Consider the following 13,771-nt stretch of genomic DNA (forward strand, 5'->3'; position numbering starts at 1 on the left):
GGGGTGGTAGGTGCCCTTTAAGTATTATAAACCAAGTACCTACCCCCAGAGCCCTTCTGGTTAATTAGCATAATTGTAAAAGTTGATTTTAGAAGGAAGGAGGCCATGGATAACAAATATTAGAAGATTACCACAGTCACGGTGCCTGGATCTATGAGTAAGCGTCCCTGGTTTATCATTATTTTGATTGCAGATTTACTCTCAATATGAAAAAATTTCATCTATTTACATGAAGTAAAATAAAATTAAGAAAAAAAATTAAAAACATAAAACATTTAATATTTAACAATGAACAGAAATCCCGCTCTAGTTCCTTCAGATCCTATCGGCCCATGTAACAGTACCAGTCCAGGTACACCTGAAAAAAAGTTTAGTGCATATTTGAGAACAGGGAGTATGGACCCCGTAGATAACCGTCACATCGTATCCTGGGGACGGCCTTAGAGCAGCGGCGCAGGCTCGGGGAGGAAACACTGATGTACAGTCCATAGGAGGTCACACGTCGTAGAAGAGTCGCACCAATTGATAACGCACTAAAAAGGCACAGCAGCTTCCTAGAACCTGCAAAAGTAACACACGGGATGTGAAAGGGTGGCAGAAAATCCCAAAATGTGAAAAATGAGACCTCTCCCACAGTGCAGAGCACAAATTATATTTAAAGGAAATCTACCTTTAAAACCCAGCATGATAAACCAGGCACCGTGACTGGTTATCTTCCTCCATTTGTTATCTATGGCACCTTATCCTTCTAAAGTAAACTTTTAAATGTATTCTAATGAGCCAGAAGTGCTCTAGGGGTGTTACTAAAGGCCCTCTGTGTTACAGCTTCACAGGCTGTTACATGGTTCTCACCTTCCCGCTTCCACTGTTTACTAATGCCATGGGGTAGGTTAAGGGTTTGAGACAGTAACAGTTTGTACATACAGAGCCGCTCAGGTAGAGCCACTTCTGGCTCATAAAAATAATTTTAAAAGTTGGATTTTAGAATGATAGAGGCCATGGATAACATATTGCCTGATTTATCAAGATGGATTTTGATGACAGATTTTGTTTAAAGGGAATCTGTCACCAGGAGACCCATTTTTAGCACTCCCCCAGTCCCCACAGAGCATAGTACATACACTGCCAAAGTGTTTTTGTATTAAAAATTGGTTTTACAGAAAAAAAATATATCTTATATTGTACTTTCATTAGCATCTGCTGTGTGACTAGCAGTTGCCAATTGGGAGGGGCTGGAAAGTAGCAGTTCCCCCCCCACCCTTGGGAAACATGTGACCTTTTCAAATATATGAATAACTCCCCACACTCGGGATTGGCTGTAGAGGGGCAGGGGGCGTCGCTAAGCCAAGTGATGGGTGTTTTCATATATTTGAAAAGGTCACATGGAGAAGCAGTTTCCCAAAGGTGGGGGGGGGGACTGCTCCTTTCCAGCCCCTCCCAAAAGGCAACTGCCTAGTCACACAGCAGATACTAATGAAAGGTACAACATAACATATCTTTTTTTCTGTAAAACCAATTTTTAATACAAAAACACTTTGGCAGTGTAGGTACTATGCTCTGTGGGGACTGGGGGGGGGGGGGGGTGCTAAAAATGGGTCTCCTGGTGACAGGTTCCCTTTAATGTCTGTCTACTGGAAACCCCAGAAACAACTGCCTGCAGCTTCTGCATGTGACGGGACCACCAGCAGACAACTTGTGTACAATTCACTTTTAAGAATTCCCAGAGGTCCCATTAATGTAAATGGTCAGATACATTGTGAACACTGGGGTTTGCAATACTCAGACCCCTAGTGATCACTTTATCCCTTGTCCTATGGATAATGGAAGTGCTTCTGTACAACCACCATTCATTTCAATTGGGAGACCCCCTGCCTTATAGAACGTTCTGGACCTTTGTATAGGGATGACTAAGACACTATAACCTAGTACCTGGATAATAAGTAGTAGTATTGTCAGGTTCTTCTCTTTTGTTGGCCCAATTAATTTCAGGACAAAATTTATAATGGTCAGGTTACTCATCTCCATGAATTCCTCATCTGCCTTCTGTTGTTTGACATCAACGACATGTAACGTTTCAGCAACCTAAGGAGGAGTAAAGGATGTGATGATTAATCCCTTGTCCGCAAATACATAAATTCATATGAACTTTGACATTCTTGGAAGGTGATGAATGACACCTACCTTTATAAATAGGGCTCCTATTGGTGGCAGATCTTTCGCTTTGAATTTTGAGTAGCTCATATTTAGCTTTCCTGTGCTGGGGTCAAACCTTCAGAAAAGTACAGACACTTGTCATGAAACATCCCAGAACAGCAGGAATTGTTCTATAGATACAGTATATACTACAAAGATTCCAGGACCACCGGATGTGTGACAACTTCCAAGCTAAACACCAGTGAAGGTTATTAACTATATACCCGGTGATCTGGGATAGAGAAGGGGTTAACGTCGGTGTGCCTGATAGTCTACAGTGATAGTGTCAGCATCTCTGGAGACCTAGAGCAGTGACAGGGTGAATGTCAACAACAGTCTGAGGTCATTGCTAGGGTCAGCATAGGGGGTGGTTTAGGACAGTAAGGCAGGGAGGTCAAACTCCTTTTTACAGGGAGCACATCAGCCTAGTGATTGCCAAATTTCATTTTATTATTGTGTAAATGCATCTACTAAAGCTTTTTAGTAGTTACATCTATACAGCGTTACCATTACAATCAGCCCTTTGAGGGCAACCACAAAGCTGAACATATTGATAAATAATAATCTGAGACAATAGTCAGAGTGCCCCATACCAGCAGCCACAGAGCCTCCCCTAGCAGCCACAAAGCCGATACAGTGCCTCCCCTAGCAGCCACAAAGCCCCCTCAGCAGCCCCTGCCCCTCCCTTTGCCCAAGTGGACCCTGCCCCTCACCCTCGCTCTGCCCCTTCCTTCGCCCATGCGGACCCTGCCATTCCTCAGTTCCTCTGTGGGGGCAAAAAAACAAACATTTACTCACCTTTCCCGACTCCCCCAAAGCAACAGCAGTGGTTGTAGTCTTTGCTCCCGTGTGCGCCCATTGCATGTGCCGACTTTAAAGCCAGAACATGTGATTATGTCACATCACGTGTGTCGGCTTCAGAGCCAGCCCATACAGTGGGTGCACATGGAAGCAAAGACGATGACTGCTGCTGCTGCTTCAGGGGAGCGAGGAAAGGCGAGTATCCTGTCCCTTATGCTATGCTCCCAACTACAGCAGTAAAGGGGGCAGGGACCCAGAGCTGGGCCAGATAACACAAGGTCACAGGCCTTGAGTTTGACACCAATGCATTAAGGAGTTAATTCCAGTTTATTTGGTGGTCTTGGGGAGTGAAGGAGTCAAAAAGGTTTTCCAAGACCGTTTTAGAATATATAAGTTGGTACAGCCAAGTAAACAATGATTTGCAGGGACCCCCAAAGCCAAGCTGATGAAGTACATAACTGGAAAGTATTAATCAACCACATTACCAAACTTCTAACTATTATGTAAGCGTCTCTTGTGGTCTAAAAAAAGCAAGAAGGTTAAAGGGGTTTTCCCACGAAAGAAAATTCTCACATCTCAATCCCCTAGTGATGTTAACACAATAAAGATCATTTTAACCCCTTACGTTACAATTTTACTCAGTATTATCACTGTTTTAGCTCCTATCACTCTCTAGGCTGCTCAGTGCAAAATCCCAGGGTGTGGGCGGGGCAGACAGGTTACTGTATTACCATCTAGTTCTGTGTGGTGACAATGTGGTTACATTATCAGGGTACAGGTGTACATACACTTTTATCTGGCTTCTGACATTGTACTAACACACTGAAACAGAGAGATGAGACAGATCAGAGATGAGATGCCTATTGCACACACAGCTTTACTACATCTCACATATGTGCCTGCCATCCCCTTCCCCCGGATCACTTATCTCCTTGTAGCCTCTCTCTCTGATCCACAGCCTGCCAGCACATGGTGAGCAGTCTGTGTCTCTGAGCTCCGTGCAGGGGGCGTGGCTACAGCCACACAGCAGAGACAGACAGAAACTCAGCTCCACAATCTCATCCAAGATGGCTGTCTGACGCTAAGAGAAGTTACAGGGTCGTGTCTAGGGGCAACTGAAATCATGTACAGCAGGACTGATAGAGACAGGTTGGACTTATATCTGAAATGCTGCATTTTTGGTTAATTACAGTGAATTAGAGAACGTGTTATTTTCTTATGCTGAGTACTTATAAGAAACTTGTCTTTGTGGGATTACCCCTTTAATGTCTGACCTTTTCGTAGAATTGAGTTAGAGCGGCACCAGGCATGCTGATAGATTCAGTGAAAGTTGGACCCCTGTTCTTTTGTGATCCTGTTCATCGATCCCTCACTGATCATATTGTTATCCCCTTTTGTGTGGATAGGAGAGAACAAAAATACAACCCCTTTAACACACAACAACCCTTACACCATCACTAAGATGTACAGAACTTACATGGGGTCTGTCTTACAAGGCATATGTACATCAATAATGGGGTTGTATTGCTAGGCAGTCTCAGCTCTCTCCTCCAGATATAAAATAACAGTGTATATACTATGATGGTGCGTTACCTCGGCAAGCGATGACGCGGGCACGGGATTATATGCAGTAACTGCGGCAATGAGTATAAGAAGTTCAGGACTTGGGGAATGAAAAATAACAGCATTGTTTTACTGAAGTGTCCAATGATGCCGACCACAGCAAAAGTCATCCCAGCAAAGTAGCAGAATGTGTCCCCCACAAAGACCCTGGAGGGATACCTGGTAGAGAAAAATAAAACATACACATTAATTCACAGCATAAAAGGGACCGGTATTTTTTTTTTTGGGGGGGGGAGGGGGTTATAACAGAATAGTATCATTTAACAGATAGCAAAGAAGCACAATGAAAAGTATCATGGTGTGGTCCCTTTAAAGGGAACCTACCACCCCAATTCTACCTATAAAGGTAGAAGGGGTGGTAGGTGGATGAATGGGACGTGAGGATTGCCCTTTTTTGGGCTAATCCTCACGTCCCGGGTGTCTTAAAAAACTTTATTGCAGGCATATGTAAATTTTTTTATGCGGCTACTGGGGCATGGAGTAGCTGGACATGAGGCTACTCCACGCCCCAGTAGCCACGTTACTCCGCCTACCATTTAATCTTCGGCGCGCAGCTCCTCGTAGCTGCGCGCCCTCGTCCTGGTCCCCTGCTTTCTGCGCATGCGCAGAACGCAGGCCTTCGGCTGCGGGGCCGCGGCCGGAGCTACTGCGCATGCGCAGAAGGCCGCAGATGCCGGGGGACCAGGACGAGGGCGCGCAGCTACGAGGAGCTGCGCGCCGAAGATTAAATGGTAGGCGGAGTAACGTGGCTACTGGGGCGTGACTAGTAGCCGTGACTAGTAGCCTCATGTCCGGCTACTCCACGCCCCAGTAGCCACATAAAAAAAAATGTACATATGCCTGCAATACAGTTTTCTAAAAGACACCCGGGACGTGAGGATTAGCCCAAAAAAGGGCTCTCCTCACGTCCCATCCATCCACCTACCACCCCTTCTACCTTTATAGGTAGAATCGGGGTGGTAGGTGCCCTTTAAGTGCAGCATCCCAGACTCTAGGGGTCCCTCAGAAGGAAGCGCCTTGGAATTCGATCGAATTGTTATTTGTACATTTTATGGAGAGAATTTTAGACCTTACCAGTTATGGTAGAGCAGACCCAATGTAGTGAAAAAGAATGGGATTATGAGGTAGAGGGAAAAGAGATGATCATCCCGACAGTCACCTAAAAAACAGGAAGCAAGAAACGGATAAACATGGCATCAAATGATTTTCTATTTCCTGCGAGTGAGTATGACAGCATGAATGCCTAGCTGGCTATAGAGTATGTGCATCGGGTATAGGCCTCCTTTTGCATGCTCCCAATAATAACGAGCTGCAAGTGTACAGAAAACAACCCTTCTGCCTTGTCAGAGGTGTACAACCTACACTCTTGGGATAAAGATTCAAAGGGGTTGTCCAGAGGCCTAACAACATGGCTGCTTTCTTCCAAAAACAGCTCCACACCTGATCGTGGTGGTATTTCTATACAGCTGGTATAGAAACGGATGGAGCTTAAAGGGAACCCTTCAGCAAAAATTGACCTATTAAACCACTAGCAGAATGTCGTCATAGAGATTAATATCTTCCAGATCATGTCTCTTTCATGGCCTAGTGTAGTGGCATCATCCAGAAAATCAATTTTGAAGCGATATTTAAATTGGTTGTATAAAGTGAAGGAGGCAAAGAGTTTAGGACTGAAGTCAAGCTCTCCTCACCTCAGAACGTCCCCTCTGCTGTTATTGATGGTCTTGCATTCAGTCGCATCATTAACCATCGTATTCTGACTATATACTGGCAGTGGTTTATTAGGCTGGTTCCTGCTGACAGGTTCCCTTTAACTGCAATATCACCCCCCCCCCCCATGGTCTGGAGAGGAGATGTTTTTAAAATAAAGCAGCCATGTTTTTCAGCCTACACATATAAAACTCATCCCTGTGTGTCCCGTGAAGTGATAAAAGTGTATGGAGCACATTCCATTCAATTTAAGTGGACTTTGGACCTATGCCTTGCAACCCCCTAGAACCGAATGGAGGTCAGATAACAGATGTACAACTGCACTCCATTCACATATCCCTGGTTCCCATGATCAATGGTGGTCCCGGTGGTCGGACCCCAGCAATAAATACATTTTCCTATCCTATGGATAAGGAATTCCTTACATTTGTAAGCAATCCCTTTAATGCTGTAAAATGCAAAGACATTCAGGTCCTCACCATTCAGTTCTGCAATATTGAAGATTATTATAGATCCAGCAATGACCAACGACTGACCGGCCTCTAGACCATTGATCCCCGCCAGGATGTTGATGGCATTGGTACAAAACACTGCCAGCATGCCCATGTAGACATAATACAGGATACCTAGAGATAGAGGGAGAATATATCACACCAGGGAAGATCTATGGAGCAGTAAGGGAGCGTTCACACTACTCACAATACACTTACTCAAGTCTACATGAAGCCCCAGAAGTGGCCTGAAGGGTTTGGGCACAACAATCGTTGTGTTACCAAAGGTGGTGAAGTAGACCATCAGTAATGGGAGCGACGCCGCTGTGGGTAACACGAGCTTATGTCTCCAGCGTAGACTCAGGACGTCATCAGCAAACCCCAGGAAGATCATACAACAGATGGCAAGGAGAGATCCGATGAGGGCAACAAACTGTAGGGAGGTAGAAGAAGACTGATAAAGGGGGTGGTAGACATATCTGATGTGGTGTCACATGAAGTTACACAAAATCCACCAGCAAAGTCTACTCATATGGGGGAAAACCCATATGTGACCCTATACAAGTCACATATCACAGAGACCACAGCTGTATAGGGGTGAGAAGAATTCGGTCCCATCTGGTTATACAAACCACCTCTATACACACACACAAACAATAAGACACCAGACCCTTCTGACAGCCCACACAACCGTCTCAGCTAAGACAATACCCTGAAATCCAACCTCAGATTTTTTTCCGACTACTCCCTCATTGCTGTATGCAGTGTCCCCCTGAGGCAGACATGACGAGGATTTACTAATGTATAACCTCAACAGACGCCATAATGTACGCAAACCAGAAAATCCACTGCCTGAGGCACCTATGGCTACATACTGACATGTACCAGGCCAAAGCATTGGATAAGTAACCTGTAAATTAGGGAAAATGGCTCCATCCTCTTGACAGAGGCCAAAATGACGCCGTTTGCCGAGAGGATAAGCCGTTTTACACATACACACAGGTCACTTTCATATGGGAAATATTCAATGTGAGGGAATCTTATAATATAATGGAGGCCCCTGGACTCTCCTCAGGAGAGGGACAATGTTATAATCGGTCCTTCTCCTGAGGTAATTTTTCCCGCTCTTTTAGTAGTTTGGTGGTTTGCCTGGTAACAGACTGTCATTGGTCAATATTTCGGCCTCTGGTATGCCGATCCCGTTGGAAAACAGCTGGACACACCTGGAGACATATTGATTGGCCGGTGTCAGGGGGAAATAGAGTTGTTATACACTATTTTTTGCAGGGGTCCTTCAGTGGTAGCGATGGGAATTCCGACTCTCCTTAGTGAGTCGGCTCATTAGGCTCTGCTCACTAAGAAGAGCCGGCTCTTCTGGCTCCCTATTAAATATATAATAGGGAGCTGCAGGCCAGTCAGTTACCCCACACCACTACACTTTTAACCCGTTTTTTTTTTTTTTAGGTTAAAGGGGGCGTGGTAAGCCATTTAGGGATGGGGTTCAGTGAGCCGGCTCTTTGTGTCGGCTCATTCACGAACGACCCATTACTAGTCAGTGGTGCCTTGTTTACCAGCAAAAGAAATGTTTATAGTTCCCGAATGCGAGAGTTTAGGTCTAAACACATCTGCACTCAGGAGTAGCTCCTCTCCAATGTGCTTGAAATGCATTTTAAAACACGATTCGAGTGGAAAGTGTGAACACGACCAAAGAGTCCGGCTCTGTACATGCACTTATATATTAGTGAGCCTCCATCACCTCATGATGCGGGAACTCTTTACACTTCTCTTCAATGAAGCAGCTCAGAAACGGGACAGGGATGAAGAAAAAAAGGATGAGCAGGAACACAGCGCCGCTTATCACTCCTAGAGACTCCGGTCTGTGGAAAGAGAACATATGTATATTATTAATACAGAAGTAAAAATCCTGCAACTATCACTGTCATTCATATTCTGATACTTCCTGGTTTGTAGAGATCACTTTTCAGCAGTCATCTCAGACAGGATTAGAGTATCCGGCCATTATAAGGGATTATGTTGTAGCTTATCTTCTCCCTTCCCCGCACAGCTAGCAGAGCATGCCCACAACCATCGGTGATCATCTCCAGACTATTGTGTCTATCATACATGTGCCTGACGTAAAACATCTCTTTAAAGGGATTGTCTGGTGATAGCAGGTTAGGCCACATCCACAGGATAGGGCATAACTTGCTTATTGGTGGAGGTCTCAGTGATGGTACCCCCATGGGACATATAAAAGAGGGTGTTGTACACTCTTAGCAGCCGAGATGAGTGATGCATCCAGCCTCTCAGGCGAAGGAGATAGCAGAGCAGCGCACTTGTCTATATCCATAGAAATGAACAGAGCAGCCAGCGCATGTGCGACTGTGGATAGGGCCTAACTTGCCATCACCGGACAATCCCTTTAAATGCTAAAAACAGCAGCTTATGGGCCGCCCCCCATAATAATGTATAAAAACAATATTTATTTTTTAATTACTGTTATCACACAATAAAAAGAAATGGAATAGAATATATCATATATCAAGATATTATTTTAATTAGAAAAAGAAAATCTATGAAATTCCCTTTAAGGCGACAGTGATGAGAAACTACAATTCCCAGCATGCCCTGGGAACCAACTGAGCAAACATAAGGGATCAGTTCTCTAGGGCATGCTGGGAGTTGTAGTTTTGGAGCTGCTTTAGAGAAACATATTGAGGATCCCCACACTGTGGCATGCTGGGAGTTGTAGTTTTGTAGCAGTTTTAAAGAAACATATTGAGAACCCCAAAACTGTGGCATGCTGGGAGTTGTAGTTTTGCAGCTGCTTTAGAGAAACATATTGAGGATCCCCACACTGTGGCATGCTGGGAGTTGTAGTTTTGCAGCTGCTTTAGAGAAACATATTGAGGATCCCCACACTGTGGCATGCTGGGAGTTGTAGTCTTACAGCCAGCAGAGCGTTATGGACAGTGCTGCAGAGTGTGAGCAGCTCCTTACATCTCCTTCTTGCTGGGCTTGTTCAGGTCTCTCCCGCACAGTCTGGCCGCGATGAAATGGTCCTGGAAGGCCGGGATCAGGGCAGCCGTGGCCAGGCCGCCCAGTACCGAGAGGCCCACATTCACCAGCAGCGGTACCACCGGCATGTTCCTCCCGTCTACCGACACTTCCGCCTGGCACAGTGCAGTGCTGTCACTACTACAGTGTCACCGCCCTCATTGGCTGAGCAGCCTGGGGGGCGTGGTTCTCTGAACTTGTTCTGTCACTACCGAAGTGCTACATTCCCTATTGGCTACCACAGAAAAAGGGCGTGTTCCTTCTATAAAATATAGACTTTGTGCCGGGATATCATTGGCTGATGAGGGGACAAGGCGTGGCCTTCTTTGCTTGATGCGAGGAAAAGGGCTATACAATTGTTTACAGCGCTTTTAGAACACAGCTCCACCTAGTGGTGGGAGGTAGCATAGTTTCATTCAACAACACTTCCTGTCCTGTCACCAGTCTACTTTGGACATTTGCCCTGCGCTGTCATTGGCAGACTAGAGGAAGGGGCGTGGTCTCTAATACGTTTACATTAGTGTTGCTCAGCACCGCAGGAAAAAGCGCCTCAGTGGAGCGCTCCCCCTAGTGGTGGGAGGTTAATACTTCTCATTACTGGAGGACAAGATTATTTTAACATATTTAATACAGGCGGTCCCCTACTTAAGGACACCCGACTTACAGACAACCCATAGTTACAGACGGACCCCTCTGCCCACTGTGACCTCTGGTGAAGCTCTCTGGATGCTTTAAAATAGTCCCAGATTGTAATAATCAGCTTAAAATTGTCTGCAATGAAGCTTTATTGATAATTCTTGGTCCTATTGCAGCAAAAAAATTTGAAACTCCAATTGTCACTGGGGCAAAAAAAAAAATTGTCGGGAACTACAAATATACAGTTTCGACTTACATACAAATTCAACTTAAGAACAAACCTACAGTCCCTATCTTGTATGTAACCCGGGGACTGCCTGTATTCATAATAATAATTCTTTATTTATATAGCGCACACAGATTACGCAGCGCAGCACAAAGCATGTCAAATTGGTCCCTGTCCCCATGGGGCTCACAATCTATACAACCCTGACTCCCAGACAAGTTATTTTGCTAAGTTTGTAAATCAGGATAATAGTAAAGTTGGGTTACACTCTGCAACTCTACAGTTTTTTGGCCCCAAGACAAATTGTACTTTTTTGATGGTGTCTTTATTGTGGATGCCTATGACTTATTAAATTAATTTTATTAACTCTTTATGGAAACCGCTGACCCCCCCCCCAACCACTCCCCTAAGTTCCCATCTGCGTTTTGGCTTCCGTTATGCAGTTTATGTTTAAAGGGCACCTACCACCACGAATCTACCTATAAAGGTAGATCGGGTGGTAGGTGGATGTATGGGACGTGAGGATAACCCTTTTTAGAGCTAATCCTCACGTCCCCGCTAGCGTCACATAAACTTTATTGCCCTAATATGTTAATTTAATTAAGCGGCTACCGGGGCGTGGAGTAGCCGGACACGAGGCTACACGGCGCGGCTACTCCACGCCCCAGTAGCTGCTTTCCCCCGCCTACACTGTGATCTTCGGCGCGCAGCTCCTGGCAGCTGCGCGCCCTCGTCCGAGAATCCGGAGTTCTGCGCATGCGCAGTAACTCCGGCCAAGATGCGCGATCTCGGGAACGAGGCCGGAGTTACTGCGCATGCCGCGCCGTGTAGCCTCGTGTCCGGCTACTCCACGCCCCGGTAGCCGCTTAATTAAATTAACATATTAGGGCAATAAAGTTTATGTGACGCTAGCGGGGACGTGAGGATTAGCTCTAAAAAGGGCTATCCTCACGTCCCATACATCCACCTACCACCCGATCTACCTTTATAGGTAGATTCGTGGTGGTAGGTTCCCTTTAAATACGGTTGAATAATGTATCAGTTTTTCCCCATTGAATTCAATAGACTTTTAATAGTATCCGTTTTTACCAGTTTTTACATCGTCCATTAGCCCTTCCTTTATTTGAGCGGATAGTTGCAATAAAAAAAAAAACGGATGACTATAAAATAATGGAAACTGATACTGATGGAAATAAGTTTTTGTTAAAAAACTGCTACTTTGATACTAATGTATCCATTCAGGCATTTGTTTAAATTACAATCTGTTTTTTTTTAAACAAAACGGAAACCAAACTACTCGATGGGAACTGACCCTAATTCTGGCGTCTTATTTTTAACTCTTCAATGATGCTTGACGGATTAGTACATCACAGCCTATTCATGGCATGATGCAGTAGACATCCAGCACTGGCACTGATCCCATTTAATGCCACGGTCAAAGGTGACTGGATCTGATTGTTGCCCCCCTGTGACGTCATTGATTCTATGACAGCAAAGGCCCTTACTGAATATCCCATGGCTGGCATAACAGGATCTGTAATAACAGGAGAGTAACTACAGGGATAGCAGCCATATTTTTTTGGCTACAGAGCTGATGGCTTGTTTTTTTGCGGGACATGTTGTACTCGTGGGGCAGAGACCCCCAGAATGCAGTTTAAATACTGCGGTCAGGCTGACCACGGCATTTAACGGGTTAAACACATGCGATCGGAGCCCACTGCAGGTGTTACACTGGGATGTCGGCTGTTAGTTACAGAAGTCCCCCCCCCCCCCCCCCCCCCCCCCGTTTATCCCGATGCCGGCTTAGCTCTGATCTCGAACTGGGCCGGCATCAGCTCAGCGTCCGATATATTGGATGCTGAGCGCTAAGAGGTTTAGGGGGAAGGGGGCCCAATTTAGAAATTTGACATGGGGCCCAGCCTCTCCTAGTTACGCCCCTGTGTAATAATGAAGATCCACGATTTGACAAGCTCTGTGCAGCTCTGCGTAATCTGTAGGCGCTATATAAACAAAGAATTATTATAATTATCCACTAAACTGCCAATATACTGTAATGCACACGTATTGCTGTATATTGCAGAAGCGATCAGACCCACTGAGGTTCAAGTACCTGAAGCCGGGGTCACGAGTGTCGCCTGAATTGTGCTTACATCCATTGACATTGCATTTACATTGCAATTTCGTTAAAGGCAATGTAAACCCAGTATTATTGCGTTGTCTGTAGATTGTAAATGCCACCCGTGAACGCGGCCTCAGGGTCTTAAAAAAAATTGTCAAAAATACAAAAATAGAATTAGAATGATAAATAATAAGCTTGTAAAGGAAAGTTACAAAAACAGATCCCCTAGATATGTATAAAATGATAGAGAATTGGCGAATTATTTATCTCCCATTAATAAGGCATTAGTTACATCTAGGAAGGTAATCACTAGGTTTTGTATGTCACATAATTGTCCACATATTAAGCATTGGGAATTATATATGATTAGGATAATCAGATATACAGGCAGTCCCTGCGTAAGTACAAGATAGGTTCCATAGGTTTGTTCTTAAGTTGAATTTGTATGTAAGTCAAAACTGTATATTTTATAATTGTAGATCCAGATCATTGATACAATGTACTACAACGGTGGCTTAGTGGTTAGCATTACAGCCTTGCAGCGCTGGGGACCTGGGTTCAAGTCCCAGGGTCAACATCTGCAAAGAGGTTGTTTGTGTGGGCTTCCTCTGGTTTCCTCCTTCACTCCAAAATATACTTGTAGGTTGTTTAGATGGTGAGCCCAGAGGGGACAGGGACTGATTTGGCAAACTCTGTGTGTGCTATATAAATAAAGGAATTATTACTATACAACTGTATTATAGTATAGTGGGAATGAAGTGGATCTATATTATTGAGGAACAGACATGCTGTCCTCGGAAATTGAGAGAGAGACAGTGGCACAGTGTGAACAGAGCCTAAATCCTCAGAGTGGGTATGAGCTGTGCGCATAGAGAGACAGCAGGGATATATCAGGTGTGCGGCGCACGAGCGCCC

General features: G+C 44.9%; 1 protein-coding gene across 1 annotated transcript; it reads right to left on the bottom strand.

The window, feature by feature from the left end:
• Positions 1–258: 258 nt before the first annotated feature.
• DPAGT1 (dolichyl-phosphate N-acetylglucosaminephosphotransferase 1) lies at positions 259–10,114 on the bottom strand. Its single transcript, XM_072155572.1, has 9 exons — positions 9,819–10,114; positions 8,575–8,695; positions 7,038–7,251; positions 6,807–6,953; positions 5,692–5,776; positions 4,588–4,776; positions 2,182–2,269; positions 1,930–2,082; positions 259–561 (listed from the first exon to the last, which is right to left on the bottom strand). Exons 1-9 carry the CDS (start codon positions 9,962–9,964, stop codon positions 496–498), a joined length of 1,209 nt encoding a protein of 402 aa, XP_072011673.1. The 5' UTR covers positions 9,965–10,114; the 3' UTR covers positions 259–495.
• Positions 10,115–13,771: the final 3,657 nt, after the last annotated feature.

The sequence above is a fragment of the Engystomops pustulosus genome, chromosome 6 (assembly GCF_040894005.1).
Source record: "Engystomops pustulosus chromosome 6, aEngPut4.maternal, whole genome shotgun sequence".
Taxonomy (NCBI): domain Eukaryota; kingdom Metazoa; phylum Chordata; class Amphibia; order Anura; family Leptodactylidae; genus Engystomops; species Engystomops pustulosus.